The following is a 25,752-nucleotide window of genomic DNA, read 5'->3' as shown; positions in this document are numbered from 1 at the left end:
TCGTTCTGGATGATTACAAAAGCAGGCCACAATCGAGGTGTTATAAAATCCTAGGTGCCAGTGGACTGCCCTAAAAAAAGGAGAGTCCTTCATCCTTCCTCAAAAGCAGTTTATATCGGTGCCAAGATACATTAGACTAGAAATTACAAACAGCAAAAAACAAACCGACCAAATTAGCAGTAAATGTCAACATTTCTGTGTAGGTAGTAAATTAGCAATACAAGTCATTAGCACTAATATCAACAAATTTGACCATGCTAAAATACTTAACACCGTGGGATCCTGGCCTTAATTACGTGGTAGATCATACAATATTATAGAGCAAATCAATCAATCAGTTACTACTGGCACTTACCAAGTCTTTGAGAAAATTCATAGAATTTCTTTAGTTTGCCCACTAGAGGGACAACCGCACCCCATGCCTTCTCCTGGAGCCTCTCATCAGTGGGATGCTGTATTGCCTGGAACAATTAAACACAAGCAAGGATGTTTGCTTTATAATAATGTTTGCTTTACAGTATAGTTTTCTCTACATTTAAATCATATAAAAGCATGGGACAACCAAGCCATAAGACCACAAAACAGAGACATTGTTCTGTGTGACCATGCACAATCCCTAGAGGAGCTCGGGGAGAGAAAAAAAGCCTAGATGAAGCTCTCACGGTACACAAGTCTCACTCTCATGTCAATAGCCTGCAGCGTGGAGAACAAGGATCACCTCATTGCAAAGGCAAAAGCGGGGGGGAAGAAGGGAAATTGCACTGCTGATTAATGAGACTCGTACTATTGTCAGAACATTCTTCCACCAACTGGCAGCTGCTCCCCAAGGTCTCAGGGCAGAGGTCTCTCCCAGACATGGTGCCTGATATCCTTTTAACATGAGATGCCAAGGGCTGAATCTGGGGCCTTCTGTTTGCAGTCATCATGTTCCACTGCTGAGCAATGGTGCAGCCCAAGCTACCTGCACGACTACATGTCATGCAACAATATCAGAAGAATGTCAGGCACTATCTGGGTGACGGATTCCCCCAGCAACTAAATTTTACAGGTGGTTAAAAGGTAGGGGAAATGAGATACCCTGAAATAGAATTGTGGCGCCAAGGAAAGAAAATGTGGGTGTTGGTGCAACAAGTGAGAAACATTCACGCTGCATGTTTGCAATATAAATCTGATTATCCGGAAAAGGACCAAAATGACCTGTTTCAAGGCTGTCGAGAGGGCAGTTAAAACAAGATAGTAAAAATTACTTGCACATAGAGCATGCTATTAAAAGTTATAGAGACTCTGGCAGAAACTGAACCTTTAACTGATCTGTATTAAGGTCATATGGGACAGTGGCGCTGTGGGTTAAACCACAGAGCCTAGGGCTTGCCGATCAGAAGGTCGGTGGTTCGAATCCCCGCGACGGGATGAGCTCCCGTTGCTCGGTCCCTGCTCCTGCCCTCCTAGGAGTTCAAAAGCACGTCAAAGTGCACGTAGATAAATAGGTACCGCTCTGGCGGGAAGGTAAACTGCGTTTCTGTGCGGTGCTCTGGTTCGCCAGAAGTGGCTTAGTCATGCTGTCCACGTGACCCGGAAGCTGTATGCCGGCTCCCTCGGCCAATAAAGCAAGATGAGCGCCACAACCCCAGAGTCGGTTATGACTGGACCTAATGGTCAGGAGTCCCTTTACCTTTATTAAAGTCATAATCACTAATGCAAAGTATGATACGTAGCATCACTAAATTGATTACAAAATACTCCATCCAATTATGCTTTTTACCTCTCGTATTTCATGACCGGCTCCTCTGTATGACTGCAAGTCTTCCAGGATTCCTTCTGCATCCTTTAACACTACATTTACCTGATTATAAATTTCTTTTTCTGATTCTGTAGGTTGAGCATCTAAACAACAGGACAGCATATTAAGTCATATTTGTAGTTACGCAATTTTCAAATATAAACATCTTGAATGTATTTTAATATACTCCTGAAAATAGTGTTTAAATATGTATACATGGTTTGGGTTTCTTTTTCCTATCAAAATATACTTGCAATCTGCACATTATGTTTAAATGCAACTGGAATGTCTAGAAGCCTTGTTTGTCAAAACAGCTTTGGTCAGTTCAGCCTTTCACAATCCACATGGTAAAAGCCTTCTAGGTTAGAGAAACGCATAGGTTAGGGCTGACATATCCGGGATTCGCCCACCGAAAATAAGAGTCCGGGCAGAATTTTCGAAAATTGGGGAAATGTCCAGGAAAACCCGAGTGTATGGCAACCCATGTCAGAAGTGTTGATTTCCTAAAACTTTTGTGTCCGGATTTTCAGTTTTTGAAATATGGCAACCTTAGCATAGGCTTACTAGCTTTGGGAAGAGGCGCAAATGAAGCAAGAGCTCACAGAATGTGGATATTAATACCACAGCTGTGGACAAGTGAGGAACCTCCTTATCAGCTGTATACTGATTTTGTGTGAAAACATGAAGCACAGAATCAGTAAGCTAAGTAATCTTTTTTAATATCCAAAATCAGTAAATAGGCACCTACAATTTTAATCAACCTTGTCATGCAATACACAAGAAGGGAAGCGCCACAGATCAGAGCAAATGCTTTGCGCACAGAAGGCCTGATGTTTAATCTCTGGCATCTTCCATTAAAAGGATCCCAGGCATCAGATGATGGAGAAGACCCTTAGATGCTAGAGAGCAGCTGTCAGTCAGGGTACAGAATACTCGGCTAGATTGACCAAAGGCCTAGCTCAGCAGAAGGCAGGCTCATCTGCTCCTACGAAATAATACCAACAGGTATGTGGACTGTGTGGCATTTATGTACAGGGCTTGAGTCCTGGGCACTGGGCTATTAATCATTGCTCCAGATAAAAAACAGAAGGTGCTTAGCTGAATAAAAGCTTCACACATTTAGAAGTAGAATACAAAATTAGATACTAATACTGTTCAAATCCATGTTGGTACAGCATCTGTTCTATTAAAAATTCCTTGGGTGGTATTCAGCTAAGTTTTACAAGACCCTTGGGTTAAGCTAATTTTAATTTCAGTGAGTCTACTCTTGAGTAAAATCTAGTTGAATACCAACTCTTATTTAAGATCTGGAATTCACATGCCATTCTAGAAAATTTCTCTATTTAACAGCAAAATTATACTTGCTACTACAAGGGAGACGTTTTCGGTGGGAAAAGCTGTTGTTGCTGTTACTGCATCCTTATCAAAAGGCCATTTCTTAGGGCATAGCCCTAACAAGATAGCTCATGCAATCATGAAATAAAATGCATATGAAATCAAATTAAGTTAGCTTCAGTAGATCTAGCTCAGAGTCCTGACTTAAGTCGGATACCATTTTAAAACAGTTCCATCATTGAATACATGTGGCATTAGGATACCTCCTTTAAGGAAAGGCAATTCTAAACAGATCTTAATGACCATTTAAAATAAGCAATGTTGAAGCTACATGCAACTGAGTGTGAGCTAGAAACTCACAGACTGCAATCAAACGTTTGCTGCTTTGTTTAATTTCCAATGATATTCACAGGCCTTTTGCCTGAACACAGACCCTTCAAACGCCCCCTTATAAATCATCACAGTTTCCAATTTCATCTGAACTCAGAAGTAGCTTGGGGGCAAGTCAGGGTCTTAAAGTTTAAGCTGTGGTTTAAGACCTTGGCTTGTTCTGAAGCTGCTAGCCATAGTTTCCCCACTCAGATGAAAGGGGAAACTGTGGTTAATTATAGACTTTCTGGCTCCCCCAGGTGTGCCATGAAGGAGCTACAGCTGAGACAAAAGGCTTGTGAATCCCTTGGCTTATTAAGATGAGATATCTTCTCATCTTCTGAACTGGGTGTTAAGATGCAAATGCATAAGGCAAGGCATAAGGCAACAGGCAGATTCTTTTATGGCTTCATCAAAGGAGGCCCAGAAGCACATCTGATTTTCACAGCAGTAAATATAAATTGATATTAACTACTTAGACCCCCTTCATTCACATGCTACTTGATGCTGTGTTTACAAAGAGGCAGCGACATGCACACAAATAAAAGTACATGCAAAAGTGAGTCCAACTGGTAGACTCTCTTTGGACTATAGTTAGGGCACAAGATAAAAGATACATGTTTTTTTAAAATGTTCTCACTTTCAAAGTCAAGGAAAAAATTTGGTCCCTGCTCAAGGTCTGTGCACGTCAAAACTTTAAGAAGGTTCCCCATGCTAAGGTACCTGTTGAGACAATGAGAAAAGACAAAGAATATTTCTTTTTAAAAAGAATAGAAGATTAACAGGGGGGAAATGCATTAACTTTCCAGGTATTCCTGTATTTTCAGTTCCTGGTATGATGTAAGCAATGGAGTATTGTTTCCAACTTCCCAACACATCCAACAGCTAAAAAGTGGGTTACCCAATAGCAGACAGAAGAACATTCATCAGAAAGCAAGAGAAAATGTCACACCATGTAGCTCCACAATTGTACTCATAGAAGTCAGATGCCCATAATACACTGTTCCTAAATAGAATTTCAAAATACCCAATTCTGTAGTAGATGGCTGTATTTCGCAGGCACCCTCTTCTCACACTGTTTCACTTCAGAATATCTATGGATGATAGCAAAGTTTGTCAGCCTTTTCTGCTTTGTTATAATGGACTCAAAACTCCCAGTCCAAAATGGGAGTAAGAAACCTGTGGCCCTTCAGATGTTGTTGGACTCCAGTCAGCCGGCATGGCCAATGGTCAGCAATTGTGCGAGTTGTAGTTCAGAGACACCTGGAGGCAGCAGGTTCCCCATTTCTAGTCTATAAGAACATTTCAGATACTCAACAAGAACTAAAAAGCTTTTTTCCGTTTCTCTTCTATACTCAGTCTTCTCTTGGTATATGCCAGAGGTCAGCAACCTAAGGCCCATGGGCCAGAAGTGGCCCATGAGGGTCGCTTAACTGGCCTATGAGCCACCCTTGAACCGAGCCGCCCGCTCAGTGAGGCCCCGTGCGCTGCACTAAACCGGCGCAACGCAGCGTTGTACCTCTCTTCTGCGGTTCCGCAATCGCTTCTGCGCATGCTCAGACACCGGAAATCACTTCTGTGCAGGCGCGATTTTCAGCATCTGGGCATGTGCATAAGCGATTTTCGGCGCCACAGACATAATTCCCGGCGTCGCACTGCGCCGGCCCATGGAGGATCTCCACGGGAGTGATCCACGTGAGTGATCAAGCCCATGCCCGGTAAGCCTTGCAGACCCCTGGTATATGCAGCTACCTTTTCTGCTTCCCTAGAACTCCCTCCCCCCCCCGGAAAAAATTGTGCTGGGTAGGGAAAGGTGGGTCACGTCTATTGTTATTTGATTGTTTGCGCTTTTATTATAACCAATAAAATGTTTCTTGAGGGCAATGGTCGGTACTCCTAATGTAGCTGAGTGGTTTGAAACGCAGAGGCAGAATGCAAACCAATGAACACAAAGTAACTGTCACACAGACATATGAACTCCGCAGCACAACAATATACCAAGAGTAGAATTGCAAAAGTTCCGGTCGTTCATGGCAGCACAAAACCCAGGCCTAGTTCTCACTGAGGGAGTAAAGACATATCTAGATTGCACCTCTTCACAATGCAAGTCGAGCTCCACGTGACCAAACTCTTCTTTTGACAAAGGATTCCTTCCATGTAGGAAACTAAACACTAGGGGTTTATTCATATTTCCTGAGACATATGGGATAAAACATAGTTTTCTGCTGTATCTAGTCTGGACACTTCACTACAAAAATTGCTCTGCTTCAACCACGCAACGGTCGGCGGCCATTTTTGTGCAAGCATGTTATTACATTTTGAAAAGGGCTACCGGTCCATTAAGATGGATGGCGCCGCAGAAACACCTCGTTTTAGATCTAAGAATCTCAAGTGCTGACAGTTTAACAAGATGTCAAGTCTGTGCTCCAAGGTATCACGTTGAAAAGAAAGATATTCTTGGAAAGCCAGCATAGTGTGGCTTGAACGGTGCATGAAATCGTCTGTTCAAAAAGCAATTACTGGTGTGTAAAGGATAAAGTACTTGGCCCTCAATAAAACTGGCAAGGCTGTAAGCTTGGATGTTTTTACAGCAGAAGTTTGTATTTCAGAAGGCCCTGCAATACAAAGACTGTCATACCATACCGAGATAGATTTATTCCCCAAATACATCACAACATCACCAATTTTTTCCCTCCACCAATTCAACAGAGTCCACACCTGAATTGTCTGGGAGGGGAGAGGGGTTACTGGTTTGTTCTCTTCTTCATTTTGCTTTTAGGATGCATTTTGTGCTTTTATCCTGTATTTTTATGCTGTGAATCATCCTGAGATCTTCAGATGAAGGGTGGCATACAAATTTAATAAATAAAATAATCTGGCAATGACAATTTAATTCATTTTCGTATCCAGCTATAAGAATTTCGCTTTCTAAGCCCACTTCCCATGAGTTCTCCTTGGAAGAAAAATTAAAGTTCAGCTGATGTCTGTTAGATGCGATGCAGTCTACCTGAGAATACTGCTTTATTTGACGTGGGGGAAGGGAAAGCAGGGAAGAGCCTCACTAACATAATATACCAGTCACTTCATCTCCTGCCAGCAAATGCTCTTGAATAACATCCAATGAGGTCAGCTGCCTTGCAGAATGAATTTCCAGATTTCGGGGAGTGGGGACAGGCATGGTGGGCTGCAAAAGCAGGAGAGGAAGGGGATGTGTTGTTGTGTCTGGTGGCTTCTTAAGAGTTTAAAGAGCTATTCAATGTACCTGTCATATTTAATTTGAAAAACTAGCAATTCTTGCTATGTGACTTGAGATTCTATTGTTTTATGATAGTTTCTGTCATTACTGCTGCTAGTACCACATACCGCCCCAGATGATGGTGTGCAATGGCAGTAACACTGTCTTGGTCGGCTCAACCAGGAGAGCTAGGAGAACGGGGCTTGGATTGCTCTGCTTATCAAGTCAATTTGTTCTGGCCATAAGACATACAAACACACAAAGCAAGCAACCGCGGGAACCAAACAGTGCACTGGTACAAATAATTGCAATGAACTGTATCATCCTTTTTTGATGCCACTTGAGAAATCAATTAGAATGAGCAGAGACATCTTTTCATATCTCATCAAGTTGAACAGTCCTTTGCTGATGTTCAGTAACAGAGGGGGGAAATATGTGAATGCCACATATTAAAGAATAGTTTCTAAGGATTGTAAATAATTCCTGTTTGTAAAAAAATCAAAAAAGGCTTGCTTATTCTTCCCCCCTCCCCTTAAGCTCAAAACACATGTATCTACTTAACTTTAATCCTTAACTTTTGTCTATTTCTTTGGGCTCACTTTCAGTATCTGATGCTATTCTATCGAGGAACTGCAGCCCGTTTAACGCCTGCAGCCGTGTGAAGCCACACCACTAGTCAGAGCAGATTATTACACCGAGGATCCCTTCCAGGGCCTAAAAATAATGCATCAAATTTAAATGCTTTTTGCCAGCTTCGGTTTCTAGTGGTTGTGTACTAAAGACTCTTGACTGCCCTTGCTTAGCGTCTCCTAATGCCTCCCAGCGGTTTCTATGGTATCAGCAAACAGCTCTCTCAGGCCCTGTGGAACCAGGTTGTGGGAATCACGGAGAAAGGCTGCTTCCAACTTGACCTACTTTCGCAGAATAAGACATACGGGATGCCACATCTGATTACAACGACTCTGCCCATTACAGCCTTATGGGGTTGTCTGATGCAGAGAGCCATGTCAAATTCAGACAGGCGGAAAGCCCAGGCATATTTTCAAAACAACACTGGCACGCATGGCCTTCATTCTGAAAACATCCCAGGCACATTTCAGCTTGGGCTCCGCCGAGATAAAACGAAAGAGAATTACGGGATGTAATAGAAATTCCCAAGAACCAGAGCTGACTCCCCTCAGGGGTAAGAGTAGGTTAATAACTATTTTGTTCCCAACTGGTGAACAAGACTCGTGGCTCACTGAGTGGTAACCTCGCTCCCTCGTTTTCAATATTTATGGAGGAACAAGCAGAGATACAGAATTCCTCACCGCCAAGAACTGACGAGTTTTTTTGGGGGGGGGGGGACCGTTGTGCTTTTTCGCTTGGAAAAAAACAATGCAGAAGATCAAAGTCAATAAAAGAACATCCCGATAAATCAGACCGGAAAAGATAGCATGATTTTAGAGCTAATTCTCTAACCACAGAAAGAGGCATGACTTCTACAATGTGCCTTTTCCCTATTAATTCTCAAAGGAGCAGAGTTTCAAGAGACTTAAGCTAAAGAGTGAAATCCAATGCTATGAAAGCAGATTTCTCCTTTCGCTCCTCCCACTGCAGCCCCCCGGTATTTGTCTGTGGGTACCCCAACCTCCAGCGCAGAGTTTGGAGGCTTGTGGGGGTTGCAAGGCGGGGAGAGGGAGGTGAACTCCCACTGGGCCAGCAGATGTCTGTTTGGAGATAATCCTGTTAAAACTTGTACAGAATAAACTGGAATCACACAGAAATTCTCCCCTCCCTGCAAAAAAGCAACTAAGGCCCTGATCCAGTTCTCATCATGAGAGAGTTATGGACCCAACCATTTGCACCTAACACTGTGTTTTAATAAAAGTAGTTTGAGGTTGTTTGTTAAACTGATGTGCTTTGGTTGCAAGGAGCTTTTAAAGTTATTTTTAGTCATTTGTCATGTTTTTTAGTGCCACTTGTATTAGCTGTTTTGAGTATTATTTTTTAAAGCGGCATAAAACTGTTCGGCCATAGGTAACACACCACTATTGTGGTTTCCTCTTCCTTTCAGTCAGTAGAGCATGGGACTCTTAATCTCAGGGCTATGGGTTTGAGTACCAACGGACAAAAGATTCCTGCACTGCAGGGGGCTGGACTAGATGACCACTGTGACCCTTCCAACTCTATAATTCTATGATATTACAATCTGTGAAAATGGAATAAGGCTCTGTTCTAACAATACACAAGCTACAGAGTTCTGTAGCTTTCAAGCTGCACAGCTCTGTTAAGTTAGAATGGTGATATATAACTTCAAACATACGACAATTATCACTAAGTTTTTCCAGTTCTAAATAATTAACTGATTAGTATTTACTCCTACTGGAAACAACATGGCAGTGACTGCGTGCAAACTTAATTTGCGCAAACCTGCTTGACTTGCATAATGCATTCCTTAAAATATGCATATTTTTAGCACAAAATTCCAAGGCGCTGGCTGCATGACATTGAAAGGTCCAGGAAATTAGACAAGCAAGTCAATCTGAATACTGAAATAAAAAGGACTAATTGCTGGGCAGCTAAGGGGAACAGGATTTGGTAACATCCTCTCTTAGCATGCCACAACTCTGAGCTGCAGGCTAAGAAGAGATTCTTAACACGGATAAGATTAGTCAGGTAAAATGGCCCTTAGCAACAGGCAACATCCTAAACTGAGCAGCTAACTGGTTCTCTTTATATATCCAAGCATGCTACTTATGAAAGCAATGCACAGAAAGCAGTCTTGCAAAGTGAGCTACTAGTGCTCTCCTTTTCCAGCAAGAGATCCGGATTTAAAAAAAATCATTTGGAGAGGATGAAGCTGAATCTAATAGCAAAGAGAATATAAAAACTCACAATTACTTCCAAACACACTAAAACATCACCTCCAGGCCAAACTGGATGTGACAGGGCAAGCCATGTGGATTTTTATACAATGCCTGCTCCATGCCTATACAAAAAGGGGGAGGGTGTACTCTTTACATAAAATGGAGGGCACAAGGGAGGGGAGGGAAATCAACTTTTAAGTCATTTTTCGCCTCCTCAACTCAGTACTGGAAATGGGCTGGAGAAAATGAGCTTAAAAAGCAGCAGAGTCCAATAAGAGATGGCAATGGAGGTTTGTTCTCGCACCCAGTGCTGCTTTTCAGATAAAGAAAGCAGATTGAAACACACACAGAGAGACAATTTTTAAAAAAATTAAAACGGAGATGTTGTGTGGCTGCCCTAGGCTCCTTCAGGAGGAAGACCAAGATAAACATACATTAATAATAATAAGCAAATAGGGAAGATACATCACTATGGCCCTGTCACATCTGGTTTGATCCCTAGTGTGAGCATTATTTTATTATGCTGACTGGTAAGTACTGTAGTTGGATTAATGCCTGAAAATGTTATGAATCAGGGGCCACAGACTAGGCTTTGGTTTTCCTTTTCACTACTGTGTCGTAAATCAAATCCAAAGAATGCACCACAATTATTTTATTTTAATGCCACCTTTCCTCCAAAGGTTCCCAAGTCTGCACACATGGTTCTCCTCCTGTACATTCAAGTGCCTTCCATCAGCTTCGGATGGTGGCCCAGCTACGCCGCTATCTGGGCAGGGATAGCCTAACTACTAGTGTCTATGCTCTGGTAACCTCAAGGTTAGATTACTGCAATGCGTTATACGTAGGGCTGCCTCTGAAGATGGTTCAGAAGCTTCAGCTAATGCAGAATTCAGCGGCCAGGTTGCTCACTGGAGCAAGGTGGTTTAAGCATTTTACACCGATCCTGGTCCGACTGCACTGGCTACCAAATAGTTTCTGGGCCCAATTCAAAGTGCTGGCTTTGACCTATAAAGCCTTAAACGGCCCAGGACCACCTCTCTCCTTATGAACCTTCCCAGACCCCGAGATCATCTTCTGAGGCCCTTCTTCACATGCTTCCAGAGCCAGTGTGGTGTAGTGGTTAAGAGCGGTAGTCTCGTAATCTGGGGAACCGGGTTCGCGTCTCCGCTCCTCCACATGCAGCTGCTGGGTGACCTTGGGCCAGTCACACTTCCTTGAAGTCTCTCAGCCCCACTCACCTCACAGAGTGTTTGTTGTGGGGGAGGAAGGGAAAGGAGAATGTTAGCCGCTTTGAGACTCCTTAAAGGGAGTGAAAGGCGGGATATCAAATCCAAACTCTTCTTCTTCTTCTTCTTCCTCCTCGAGAGGTCTGGAGGGTGGCAACTTGAGAAAGGGCCTTTTCTGCAGTGGCTCCCCGTCTGTGGAATGCTCTCCCCAGGGAAGTTCACCTAGCATCTTCATTACACACCTTTAGGCACCAGGTAAAAACATTCTTTTTTAACTAGGCCTTTGGTTGATTTGATTAACATCCTATGCCCTTTGAAAATGTGGGGGGGTTTTGGGTGGGGGTATTGAGTTGTTTTTATTTTGATTATATATTCTGTCGTTTTATATTTAGATTTTGTTCTGTGAACCGCCCTGAGACCTCCAGATATAGGACAGTATATAAATGCAATATATAATAATAGTCATAATAATCTTTACAGTCACACTTTGAAATAGGTTCACCAGAGAGTTAGTTACTGTCACCTAGAGAGCGTCATCGCTGAGTGGAGACTTAAAATTGTGTGTCTCTGGTCCCAGTCGGATACTACAACCATTATGCCATGCTGGTTCTAGAATTGCATTGCTTTTCTCTCCTCATGCTTCAAAGTTTGGGTCACATTAGTTAATAGCATCCGATTCTAGTCTACTGCTGTTTTCCCTCTGCTAAACTAAGGGGCATGCAGCAGCTTGGATCTGGAGAGGTCTACTCAAGCCATAACATACAACTCTATCAGCCACCATTCCACTAGAGCTCTTTGCGACAGTGAGGCCTCCTACAGGAGCCTTGCTGGGACCAAACCACTGTTTGCCTCCTCCCTTCCCAGAAGCTTCTCTGGCATTGAGCATTATGTAACAGCAGAAAAGACTGGACACCTGAAGATAACCTGTTTTCCTTTCCCTTTCCTATTCATAGAGCTGAGTTTAGCAATCTCCATATACAGTACCACCTCCAGCTGCGAACGGGATCCATTCCGGAGGTCTGGCCACATTCCAAGGAATTCGCAACCAGAGGACCGCTTCTGCGCATGGTGCAGTTTAGTGCTTCTGCGCATGCGCATGGGGCGAAACCTGGAAAAATACTTCCGGATTTGCCACGTTTGCATCCCGAAGTTTACATATCCAGAGTAATACATAAGCAGAGGTACGACTATCTATTAATGCATATTGATAAAGGAGATCTTTTCATAGGATCATTTAGTTGGAAGGGGCCATGAGGATAATCTAATCCAACCCTCTGCTTTGGCAATGCAAAATCTTATAGATACACTTTTATTCAGGAGACTGAGATTCTCTTTTCTAAAGTCAACGTAACCAGAGATGACATAAGAAACAGATTTTAGGAGATACTGAAATTAACTTCTACACACGTACAAGACTGGAAAGAACATGACTGCCGTAATTATACATTTATTGTGAGCATGAAAAAATATTTTATGAATTTTCTTCCGAGTCATGTTTGTCATTCCTACCCCATCATTCAGCATTCTCTTTTGTACTGCTGACATCTAGTGGTCGATTTTAAGTATGCCAGCTCATGTTGCCCAAAGTAATACATAATTTAAGAGGTCAGGCTGCAAATAGAATAATACTTCTTAATGGTTCTCTCTGAAAAGCTGTCAAAAGTGAATGCATTTTAGAAACTCTTCACAGTGAGGAGAAATTGATATCAACATGTTGTGCAATATTTATAATAATGAAAGCAGCTGGGGGCGGGGGGGGACTCAAGGCAAAACTAAGCAGGGAAAAGGCTTATGGGCATACAAGCCAGAGCTTTCCAAATTGTCTATTGCAACATGTTAGTGTGTCTGTTGCAGTGCGTAGGTGTGTCGCAGGAACATTGCCTGCACTCCTTCTGGGACTGGAAAGGGGCTAGTTTAACCCCCAGTTTGCAAGTACAGTGGTACCTCTGGTTACGAATTTAATTCGTTCCGGAGGTCCGTTCTTAACATGAAACCATTCTTAACCTGAGGTACCACTTTAGCTAATGGGGCCTCCCGCCGCCGCCATGCAATTTCTGTTCTCATCCTGAGGTAAAGTTCTTAACCCGAGGTACTACTTCCGGGTTAGCGGAATCTGTAACCTGAAGTGTTTGTAACCCGAGGTGTTTGTAACCCGAGGTACCACTGTAAAACTGAATTACTCTGTCTCAAAATGATGCATGTCTAAAAAGTGTGTCACCAACATGAAAAGTTTGGAAAGCTCTGATCTAAACTGTATTTAAACAGATACTAAATATTACTATACTCCTAACCCATTTTTTCTGGGTCTCCCCAGGATCTCCAATCCAGGTAACTGATTACACCCCACAGTCGCTTAGCTTCAGCAATAACTGCAGCATCGGGATATTTATTGAACCCAGTATTTAGACTGCTTGTCTTATAAAGTATGTGACTGATGAACAGAATAATCCTATATACAACTACTGAAGAGTAAGGCCTATTACATTGGGGTGGTCACTTTTGTTATTCAAAAGCACGTTACAGAAAAAGAAGAAAAGGACATGAAATAAATGAGAGCATTTTAGTATTCTTGTCTAGTATCTCAGGGGGAAAAAACTTTCTTTCACTAGGGACATCCTATAAAGTTCTCTCATACCAGTTTATGGGTACTACCAAAACCAAGATGGTTTCTTAGGTGATAAACTTCATTACAAAGCTATAACAAAAAGCGGACACTTGCACACACAGATGACTGCAGCTCATGTGAAACTTGTATCAATATTTAGTGGAAGACACAAGAACATATTTAGGAAGACAATATTTTTGTGCAGACCAAATATTTGTGTGCCCTTTAAGATGATACCTTCGAAGCACTAAAACGTGAACACCTGTGCCAATACTCCTGAAAAGGAGCAGGGCAGTGCTTATATCCTGCCTTTCTATCCAAAGGATTTCTAATGTGTTTTAGCATTATGCATAGCAGTGACTTGTGAACAACATACACAGTGATTTAGTTCCCTTAGGCCAGTCTTGGGACCTGGGGCCCTCTATGTTTTGGATGACAACTGTCACCAGCCCCCAGTTAGCATGGTCGGTCAATGGTCACAGATGTTGTAGCCCAACAACATTTGAAGGGCACCCTGATGGAGAAGGCTGCCTTAGCCAAAACCTGGGTGTGACACACACACACACAGAGAGAGAGAGAGAGAGAGAGAGAGAAAGAAATTCTCACCTATAGCCAGTGCTTCTCTGTTTTTGTTCCCAATCTAAAAACATAAAAGAAGAACATGTGAAACCATCTCCAGTAAAATTTTACATCACAGTTCATGCATCTTCTCTCTCAACTTGGGGGGGGGGGATATAGACCCATGCAAGCACCTCTAAAGAAAAAGGGAGAAGATCTGAAGAAACAGCACCTTGAAGGTTCTACAGAGCTGAAGAAGACTCCTCCAGCGTCACCCTCCAGAAATAACCATCCAAGCAAGACCGGAACCACCACAAAGTAGTGGCACCTACCCCTAACTTCAACAGCCACTCCAGAAGGATACCATGGTCAATGGTATCAAAAGCCACTGAGAGGTCGAAGAGGCTACTACAATACTGAATTGTGCATTGAAGATCCTTAAGAGCTCTTAAAGAAAGCAAGTACAGTGGCTGACCACAAACTTGACATGAGCCAACAGTGTGACGCGGCAGCTAAAAAAGCCAATGCAATTCTGGGCTGCATCAATAGGAGTATAGCATCTAGATCAAGGAAAGTAATAGTGCCACTGTATTCTGCTCTGGTCAGACCTCACCTGGAGTACTGTGTCCAGTTCTGGGCACCACAGTTCAAGAAGGACACTGACAAACTGGAACGTGTCCAGAGGAGGGCAACCAAAATGGTCAAAGGCCTGGAAACGATGCCTTATGAGGAACGGCTAAGGGAGCTGGGCATGTTTAGCCTGGAGAAGAGGAGGTTAAGGGGTGATATGATAGCCATGTTCAAATATATAAAAGGATGTCACATAGAGGAGGGAGAAAGGTTGTTTTCTGCTGCTCCAGAGAAGCGGACACGGAGCAATGGATCCAAACTACAGGAAAGAAGATTCCACCTAAACATTAGGAAGAACTTCCTGACAGTAGGAGCTGTTCGACAGTGGAATTTGCTGCCAAGGAGTGTGGTGGAGTAGTCTCCTTCTTTGGAGGTCTTTAAGCAGAGGCTTGACAACCATATGTCAGGAGTGCTCTGATGGTGTTTCCTGCTTGGCAGGGGGTTGGACTCGATGGCCCTTGTGGTCCCTTCCAACTCTATGATTCTATGATTCTATGATTCCAAGAACTTAATTCATTCCGGAGGTCCGTTCTAAACCTGAAACTGCTCTTAACCTGAGGTAACCTAAACGGCCTCGGTCCAGTATACCTGAAGGAGCGTCTCCACCCCCATCATTCTACCCGGACACTGAGGTCCAGCGCTGAGGGCCTTCTGGCGGTTCCCTCACTGCGAGAAGCCAAGTTACAGGGAACCAGGCAGAGGGCCTTCTCAGTAGTGGCGCCCTCCCTGTGGAACGCCCTCCCACCAGATGTCAAAGAGAACAACAACTACCAGACTTTTAGAAGACATCTGAAGGCAGCCCTGTTTAGGAAAGCTTTTAATGTTTGATGTATCACAGTATTTTAATATTCTTTTGGAAGCCGCCCAGAGTGGCTGGGGAAACCCAGCCAGATGGGTGGGGTATTATTAATTATTATTATTATTATTATTACCACTTTAGCTAATGGGGCCTCCTGCTGCTGCTGCGCTGCCGCCGTGCGTTTTCTGTTCTCATCCTGAAGCAAAGTTCTTAACCCGAGGTACTATTTGTGGGTTAGTGGAGTCTGTAACCTAAAGCGTCTGTAACCTGAAGCGCCTGTAACCTGAGGTACCACTGTGGTGTATTTCAGCCCCTGCTTAAATACCAGCCTATTTTCAGTAGTATCCACATCTCTTTATTTTAAAAAATTAAGGGGAAAAAATAGTTTGAAAGTATCAATATAACCAGTTCCTAATCAAACACTTCTCAGTGACTAAATGCTCCCGAGTAAAGAGCAGAGAACAACCTTAATGCCCCTGAACACTTTCTGAGTATCTCTCTTACACACCAAATAAGCATAAGAAATGTGGGGCCTGGTAGCCAAATTCAGACCCCAGAGGATCAAAGTCCCAGGTCCCAAGGAGGTGAGGGCTTTGTACATATGAAGTGCTTGATCGCACAGAAACAACCTATAGGCGATGGGCTCATTGACCCTGTCCCTTCCAAAATGAACTGCAACAGAGGCTCCAACGGAGTTCTCTCCTTACTATGCACTTCAGCTGCTCACTCCTGGGTAGAATCCAAAACACATATGCAACAAGTGGGAGCAGCTGCAATGCATATGGCAAGAATTCTGCTAACGCCACAGTTGCTATTCAGATAGTGGTGTGTGTGTGTGTGTGTGTGTGAGTGGGTGAGAGAGAGAGAGAGAGAGAGTAGGTTAACAGGAGCTGCCTAACAGCAGGTGAGTCAGCAGGTGGAGCCAATGTTACCAAGCCTCCAAGTCCTCTCAATTGGGATCAGAGGCCCTATTACAAGTAATTTGTTGACTAAGGGACTGACATATCTGATGCTTCATCTTAGCTTGTGAGGTTTTAACATAAAATTCAGTATTACAAGGTAACAAATACCTTGTCACAAGTAACTGAACATGCAAGGGGGAAAAAGACAACCTCACAGTTCACCACCGTTCAGTGATGTGGGTCCAATCAGAAACCCATCATTAGTCAGAAAAGCACCAACAATTTGGACATGTCAACTGTAAACAATTGCCATCATTAGTATTTCTTGAGAACAGCCACTGTGAATGCTAAACCACAGAAGATGACCATGTTCTACTACATCATGTATTTCAGTGTTTTCTCATTTCATTTGTGAAGACTGGCAGGGGGCAGTTTTGCTGTGCCAGAAAACCCAAAGACTGCCCTGGTTTCCTTGGACAGCTACTGCTTTGCTTTCTGGGCAAAGAGACTGCTAATCCTGCACAAGCTGGGAGCTGGCCTGCTTACCTGAGCAGCTGAAACTTGAGAGTAAAAAAACAATCTCCCAAATCACCAGGAAATATGTTTGGAAACTGTAACATTTGGAGGAATGAGTGTGCCCATTCTTCATCACACTTGACAAACAGGTCTACAAAAATTCCTAGCCCATAAGAATATGCATTAGTCTGCATGCCCAAACAAACCTATGTTGGTAATCTGTGGCATTACCAATAGCCTGAAAGAAAAAAGAAAGTGTATTCTTCCATTTTTTCAAGAGCTTTCTTGCTCAGCTGCTCAAAGGGAATCTTAACTTGCCACAGGCAAGGCTACTTGCCACAGTTTGGCTATTTTACAAAATGGTCTTTGGGCTGTATCACGATTCCAGAGGGTGGTCTGAAAGCTCACCAGTAGGTAATCTATTTCACAGAAACCAGTTTGTCATTACATCCGAACAGAGCAAACCATGGTTTGTATCTGCTGTCAAAAGAGGATTGCTAAATTAATAGTCCATCCTCTCACCAAGGAACCCTGGAAATAAAGTGTTGTATCCAACATTAGTCATTCCGCTAGCACAATACTTCTACTCATGCTACAGAACAACCCCCTTCTCTCCTTCAACATATCCTAAAAATCTAGTCTTAAGAACCCCCTGGAGCAGATTTTGGGGGCATGCAGGGAGACAAGAGGAAAGTCCTCTTGCATGTGCAGAAATCCCCACATACAGCTTCTGATACAACTCTAAAAATTTGTGGAAGGCAGAATCTACATTATCACCAACCTTAATTGTCGGTGACTCCCACACTTAATTTCCCAGAATTCTTTGTAAGAATCCCTGCTTCTTAAATTGGCATGAAGGCAGATATACCTTTAAATTCCAGGCATAAGATATATCGTGCTTTTTTCCCTTTTAAGAAACAGTAATCCAGCCCCCACATAGAAGGAATGGTTGCAAGTAAGGTAGCAAGCTTATGTGTAGCTTTGAACAGTAAAAATCAAAGTCTCTCACAAAGAGTGGGAAAAAGATATTTATAGGTAAGAACATCTAACAAACGCTTACCAGGTGACAATATTGTCTTGAAACTTCTGTAGACTCTCACTCCTTAAAAGGCAGGCGTAGCAGCTTATCTGTGAAACCTGAAAAGATGAAAGAATAGAACATATGAAAACTAGACAACCCAGCCTAAAACATACTGGCATTTGTCACTCAGAGAAGTAAGTATAACCAATTCCAGGTGACCAAATCTAATAAAATATTGAAATATATGGGTGACATAAAGCATTGTCAGCCCTCCTGCACAACAAATTTCCCCTTCCCAAAATCTGTTTTGCAGTGTTAGGGAACCCTCCACAGCAGATGGGGGCACAGGGAGATTGAGAGGAGAAGTCTTAATGTGATGTTGGATATCCCAAATTTAAATAGATACACAAACACAGAGTACAATTCCCACAACCAGCTGAGATTAAACACACTATGTGCTAGTTTATCTGTTTTATGATCAGGAAAAAATGAGTAATTAAAATACGTTGCTCTACTGTACCCATAATGGGCCCATCCATATTAGATCATAGTTTCTCTACTCTGGTTTTTAAAAAGTAAGGTCAGGGAGTTCCTTAACATATTATAAAAAGCATGGCCATCAGTTTATTTATTCAAAAAGCAGTGTGCAAATGAGAGAGAAAAGGGCACAAAACATCAAAAGGTAACAGAGTAACAGGAGAAATTAACTACCTACTATTTGATTCATGAGGACAGCCCACCTGTCCCAAGATTACTTAACTTGCTTACAACACAAGGATGGCCAAGTACAGATACATGAGCCAGGCATGACCTAGAAAAGCATTTAATTCAGCCTCTGGAGGCTGAGCAAATCTGGAGTTGTAGTCAAAGTCTGAATATAGTTTAATTTGTATAGGACCAGAGGTGGGGGATCAAGCTGTAAGATATAAAAAAGATTAAATTGTGGACACTCCTCTTTGAATTTTGTAAGTAGTATCCAAGCACCCATGCACCATCCTTTGCAGTTCCTACAAGAAGATGGCACCAACCTTATAAGAAAGCCTGGAAGTCAGGTTGCATGGTTTCTATGTTAGTCTCTTACAGCAAAGCAACAAAGGGTGATAACCAACTAAGTCACAGAGTAGGCCCATTCATTTCAATGGGTCAAGTCAACTGATGCCAATAGATCTTACATACTGCCAGTATGACTAACATTGTATATCAGTACAGTCATACCTTTGATTAAATATGCTTCAGGTTGAGCATTTTCAAGTTACGCTCCGCGGAAACCCAGAAGTAACAGAACACGTTACTTCCGGGTTTCGCCGCTCGTGCATGTGCAGACGCTCAAAATGACGTCAAGCACATGTGCAGAAGCGGCAAATAGCGACCCGCGCCCTCACAGACGTGGGTTGCGTTCGCTTCAGGATGCGAACAGGGCTCCGGAACAGATCCCATTCGCATCCAGAGGTACCACTGGATATACATTGTATATCACTGTATATCAGTAAAGAGTCTTGGGGCACCTTAAAAAGTATAGTCCACAAAAGCTTCTCCCATAATTAGTAAATTTTTATGCTGCTTTAGTAATGCTTGGCTTGAAAGAAACAAACAGGTACCAGTCAAACCAAAATCAACACAGGTAGAATGTACATTGCCATGTGTAGCAGTCCTGTAATTACATCAGCCAGTTATTAACAGAGATTTCTGGGGTTACCCCAAGGGAAAACAGCAACTACATCAACTGGAACTTAATTACCCTTTTCGCCAATGGAACTAAAGTTTGAACCCATCTGCTAAAGATTCAGCAGCAGATTTCTGATAACAGCTGCCTCTGGTCAGAGGTGGGTCTGATCTCTGCACAGTTTCTAGGATGGACTTCCTAGCCCCAACTCAATCCTATACTGAAATTCAACAACCAAAGCCCCGCACCCCATCACCACAATTGGAAAACTCCATTCCCATAGGGGTTTCTTTTTAAAAAAAAAAATCAAGTATCCCAAGAACAATAAAGCCAACTAAAATAGTATCTGCAGTACGTTAAAATAGTCATAAAGCAAATTCTAGATCATAAGCAGCTCAGAAAAAGTCTTCATCATTTATTGCCCAAAGGCCTCCCTGTGCAAATGGGTCTTCGTTTAGCTGCCCAAAAGGCCATGACTGGGGTACAAAACCACACCACTTGAAGTTATTCTGCAGTCCCAGAGTCACAACCAACAAATCCATGTTCCTCATTAAAGATGAATAATGCAAAATAAAGGGGTGGGAGGACATCAGAGCCTTCATACAGACATTCAAACTAGCACTACTTTGAATGTCTGAAATGAACAAGGAAGTGAACTGTATTCCCCCCCCCCCTCTACCCACTATCCCAGGAAACCACAGAATAACTGCTTAGTGACTCCATCAAGCATGTTGACATTTCAGATCTGACGTCTACTGACATTCTGTTCTCCTGCATGAAGAGCTTTGTATAAACTGACAATTTGCATTGTCTTGCACCAAGGGAACATGATCCTTCTACAGAAGGATATCACATTACCAATTTTCTATATTTATTTGTCTGTAATCAGCCTGGGAATACTTGAAAAGCAGATTTCTTTTAGAGGCATGGGCACTGGGCACCACAGATGCTAAGGCCCTTCCCATCCCAAATCATTATGTCTTGAAGGAGAGAAGGAGGTGGTCAGTCTGTCCCAGTACATTATTATTATTATTATTATTATTATTATTATTAATAATAATAATTAAATTTCTATACCGCCATTCAGCTGAGGTTACCACAGGGCAGTGTACAATATGAAAACACAAAAATGCATAGTATAGTAATAAATAACAAACCCCCCCCCCCCACACACACGCCATTTAAAAGACCATCAATTTGTTTTAATTAGCCAAAGGCCTGAGAGAAGAGGAATTTTTTTGCCCGGCACCCAAAGATATGTAACGAAAGTACCAGGCTAGTCTTCCTGGGGAGAGCATTCCACAAATGTAGAACCACCGCCGTAGGGTGGGTGATGTCTGGTTTTCAACATGGAGATGTATCACCAGGTAAATATCATGATACACCAATACAGTGGTACCTCAGGTTACATACGCTTCAGGTTACATATGCTTCAGGTTACAGACCCTCCGCTAACCCAGAAATAGTACCTCGGGTTAAGAACTTTGCTTCAGGATGAGAACAGAAATCGTGCTCCGGCGGGGCAGAAGCAGCAGGAGGCCCCATTAGCTAAAGTGGTGCTTCAGGTTAAGAACAGTTTCAGGTTAAGTACGGACCTCCGGAACGAATTAAGTACTTAACCCGAGGTACCACTGTATATCACAATGTATGGAATGAGGATGGAACTATGCAGAGAAGAACGGGACAATGTCCTGGCAACTGCTACTACTTAGGGAACTAAAAATGACAAAGTTTTAATTATCTTTAACATATTGCTACAACTGTTATTTTAACGTACAGATCATTTTTAAATTAGCACATTTTCTCTAAAATTAAAAGCTGTAGATATCCAAGGTAAGGTGAGAGAATGTTTTCTAAAAATTTAATTACATTACTAAACAAGAAAAAAGCCAATTCTGTGCCACACTTTTAGATATTCAAATATAATTCACTATGGGGTCTTAGTTGACTACATGTATACATCCCACACCACCAGTTCTTTTGACTGATTGTCAATTTTCTATACCAGGCCAAACTAGAAAGAATGGATAAAAATTTACGGAACAAAAAAATTCTTAGACAATTAAAAAAAAAAATGCCAGAAAAATTTGCATTTCAGCATTCTCTAGTAAGAGAAACACCCTTTGCTTTTGAAGAACATTGCCAGCCATGCTGAAAACACTTTCACATGGCACACTTGTTCCTGGGATAGCTAAAAACCTCTTTACAAGCGCCTTCAACACTGGGAAGGATGCCTCTTGTGCCTTTCACCACATTAGAGGGAATGCATCAAAATTCACTCTTCACATAGCCATATAGTTTTGTAGCTCTCCTCTTGCTTCCAGTACAGACAATGGTGCTAATCCATCACCTGCCGGGCCCTCTTCTTCCTCTAAATCTTTTTTTTTTTTTTTTTTTTTTTTTTTGGCCAACCCTTTTTCTTTTAATGGAGTTGGCCGGGTATTTGACTCTGTGGACACAAACACAGAGAAGGAGAGAAGCGAGAAGGGAGATATAGAAATGAGGGAGACACGGACACAGAGAGAGAGAGAAAGGAGAAGGGAGGAAAGAATGAACTGTAAAACATTATGGATTTAGATTAGTATGAAAAGAGAAGAAGATAGTAAAGTGAAGGAGTTAATTTTATTAGAAAGAAGATATTGGAGAACTGTTACAAGGTGATTCAATGAAACTCAGTTAGGGGGGATTCGAGGAAGTCAGTTAACAATGAAAATTAATGGGGGTCTTAGAAGTAATATGTGTTTATATTTTTGTTTCTTTCTTTTTTTAGTATTGTGTTGCCTTTTTCTTTGTGTGTTTTATATGTTATATCTGTTATAAATGTGGGAAATCAATAAAAAAAATTGAAGGGAAAAAAAGAAAGGAGAAGGGAGGAAAGAGGTTTAAACAACAGGGCAAGGTTGCTTTTTTTAAACAACAGGGCAGCAACATGGGGCTTTTGGTAGGCAAGGTGGAAAGGGCTTTCTGGTCTTGAGGGGACCCCGGTGGGGTTTGGGTCTCAGGAGGAGCTGGGGTATCAGGAGGCACCCATGAGAGGGCCGTGCCAGCAGAGAGAGCCCAAAGAGAATGGAAGGGGGAAAGGTGCTCCTAGCAAGAAATTCAGACTAGCATCTCTCTCAGCCACCAACCAGCCTGGTGCCTGCATTTAAAACAAGGAGCTTGTGGGTGTCTATATTACTTAGGAAAGTTCCCAGATAGGTTGCTTTCTTCAGCATCTGCTCTTGTGGTTCACTGGCCCCTGCAAGAGGCAGGGGAGAGCTGAGAGGCAGCAGGAATCACGAGAGAAGCAGTGGCTGGCTTCACGGTTTTCCCCACATCGTGATTTTCAACATAGTGCGCATGCACATCGTGATTCGCAACACATCATATTGATACACTACCCAGAAAAGGCCCATTCTAGTGTTGTCACCCTCTGGACCTCTCATGAAAGGGACGCATGAAGAAGGGCCTCAGATGATGATCACAGGGTCAGTTCATATGGGGAGTGGCAGTCCTTGAGATCTTAGTTTCATGCCTTAGCTTCAAAACATTGCAACACTGCCTGGGCAATGGCTATTTCCCAGCATGTTCCTCCCACAACACATTACTAACATCATGATGTGCTATGTAGATGGCTGCAAAAATAGGAAGAAAAAAAACCCCTCACATTAATCAGTTTTCTCATCAGACTTGAAATAAATGTGTGGCAGTTTCAAAGATGGCTTGGTGCAACATCCGCTTTCTGAAAGTCGATTTTGTTGCCAGCCGTCTGGAAACTCCATACAAGATGGAATGTCCTAGGATAGCACTGCACATGTATGTTAGCAACGAATGTATTTTAAATCAAAGAACAATCAACACCACAAAAACTCACTGGCTCACAAACCATTTTTCTTTAGCACCCCATTACGGAGACGAGATTTTTCCCTAACTAGTAAATTTGCCTAACTGCTTTGCAGATCAGCAAAATGGTCTATAGCCACACTTGATGTCATTCTATTACTGAAGTTAAGCAAGATTGGTCTTGTACGTTACCTGGATTGAAGACTAACCAGGAACCATATGTTGACAACTCTTGAGTTCCTTGGAAGAAGATTGATGCAAATGACTAGGAGCCCACAAATATTGACTGACCTCTGTAGTCAATCATTATTTGTAACTGGTCACAAGTTTGCCCCCTTCCAAATTCTCCAGCACACATGAAGGACTTGGGAGAGGGGAGAGGTCAGTCTCCCATTCTGCAGACACTCTAATAATGCCTTCAAAGAGTTGAGCACAAGAAGTCAATTAATTCACACCAAATTTTGAAGGCAATTAGAATCAGAGACTGTGTGTGTGTGTTGCTGTCATAAAAAACCCCAGAAAAGCTTGGATGCCAAATGAAAAGGGGACACACACACACACACACACACACCCCAGACGCCACTCCATTACAAGAACACAACAGAAGATCTGCTGGATTAGCCCAAAGGCCCATCTAGTTCAGAATCCTGTTTTCACAGTGGCCAATGCGATGCCTATGGGAAGCCCCAAAGCAGGATCTAAATGCAACAGTGTTCTCCTCTCTTGCGATTCCCAGCAGCTGGTATTCAAAAGTTTTCTTCCTCTTTGTACGCATGAGATCAGGAAGGGTGATGTGTCCCTCACCCACTTAGTACAAAATAGAAGATTGCTCCCATAGAATTGTGCCTGACAAATTAGGCACGGGGAGGCATCTTGTCATAATGGAATCAAGTCGATGGTTGCCAGAAGAAGTTAATGATCATCAACAGCAGCCACATTTGCAGAAATCCATACTACTGCAAGAAATAACTCACTTTCAGAAGGACACAAAGATAAAACTTTTTTTTGTACACAGATGAGTACTTTAAAGGAACCTAAAAAAATTAGAGGAAGTAGCAAGGAAAGTAAATGAAACCACTGCAGTGGATTATGTGCAAGACTTGCTGTATTGCTTAACTGCAAACCAGTTCAATTGCTCTTTGGCACACCTGCAAAATGTAAGAGCTCTTTCCTATAGTCTGAATACTGAGTCAGCATCAGAACTTTAAAGGAGCACTAAAAATGCTTTCCAAGTAGAATTTGGTCTTGGACAACTCAAGCAAGAAATATCAAGATAGGAAAATGAGAGGCCTCTCAATCAAAGTAAACCCTGTCATATTTAGAAAACCACAGGTGCTGCCCTGGGAAAGTTGATGAAGGATGTGTTAAGACCCACAGCTTCGGGCATGATCAACTACAGAAGAAAAGAATCACACAAGGAAATGGTATGGGGACTTTGTTTGCACAACTCTTATTTTCCACCTCACATCCATTTATCTTTCAATTTTCAAAGTTAAAATATACTAGCCATCACAAACAAAAATATACATTTTACGTAATAATGTTTGAGTCCCCCTGACTGGCTGACCCACAGAGGTATCAAAATTGTCAGGACACCCTTCATAAGGGAGGAAAAAACTGAGATTTGTAGTATGTGTAATCCAAGACAGCCCATTTCCTAAAAATGAAATATGTTTTCTTCTAGCAAACTGCTGCCTGCCTTATAATAGCTACCAACTCTCCTCAAAGAGCAAGCCTGGCCACACATGCGGTGGAATGCAAGGGTGTGGAGTTTTCCCTTTATACAGCCATCGATGAGAGATGGAAATTTTGGAGGCAGGCAGGAAGAATACACAGAGTAAATGCAGCCTTATATTCTGCAACCACATTCCTGAATGCCACTGCAAATACTCTACCTCCTCCCTAGCTTGTTCCAATTTTAGACTAACACTCTCACAGAAAGTGCATCCCGCCCTCAATACCTTCTCCTGTAAGCTTTGTTTGGTCGGGTTTCCATTTTGCTGTAAAGTGACAATGGTGTACTAAGATTCCTTTCCCACTTTTGAATATAACAGTCAATATTTCAACAATTATATATTTCTACCAATTAATAGCACATTGATAAAAAGTAATGGAAACCCACTTTATATTTTTATTGCCACTGACTGGTTGTGCCTGAAACTACAAACCCCTGGTACTTGTCACTCATGCAGTTTTCTCCAAATCCAGGCTCATGGTTTATTATCACCAAATCTTGGTAACTGCTTGTGGTTTGCTTGGAGATTCTTGGTTTGGATGACATGACAAGCCACACAAACCAGATGCTGGCAAATCCTAGGCTAAGACAAGGAAACAGATAGCTCAACAGAATATGACAAGCTTCAACAGCCAATATATTCTATGTCGGGCCTGGAAGACAAGGTTTGGTGCACCTAATGAGCCGGCCCCATATCTCAGAACAGC

General features: G+C 42.4%; 1 protein-coding gene across 4 annotated transcripts in view; it reads right to left on the bottom strand.

Moving 5' to 3' along the window:
• Nucleotides 1-25,752, bottom strand: part of CYRIB (CYFIP related Rac1 interactor B) — a 64,164-nt gene that overhangs the window by 5,407 nt on the left and 33,005 nt on the right. For all 4 annotated transcript variants that reach the window (XM_081012800.1, XM_081012799.1, XM_081012801.1 and 1 more), the window contains exons 2-6: nucleotides 17,865-17,941; nucleotides 14,006-14,039; nucleotides 4,125-4,207; nucleotides 1,763-1,884; nucleotides 356-461 (exon numbers count right to left, since the gene is read on the bottom strand). In XM_081012800.1, coding sequence (XP_080868926.1) covers nucleotides 356-461; nucleotides 1,763-1,884; nucleotides 4,125-4,197 — 301 coding nt within the window. In that variant the 5' untranslated portion in view covers nucleotides 4,198-4,207; nucleotides 14,006-14,039; nucleotides 17,865-17,941. The remainder of the gene's footprint in view (nucleotides 1-355; nucleotides 462-1,762; nucleotides 1,885-4,124; nucleotides 4,208-14,005; nucleotides 14,040-17,864; nucleotides 17,942-25,752) is intronic.

Source organism: Podarcis pityusensis (genome assembly GCF_964106645.2).
Source record: "Podarcis pityusensis genome assembly, chromosome: 7".
Lineage (NCBI taxonomy): Eukaryota > Metazoa > Chordata > Lepidosauria > Squamata > Lacertidae > Podarcis > Podarcis pityusensis.
This window is presented reverse-complemented; position numbering and strand designations above follow the sequence as displayed.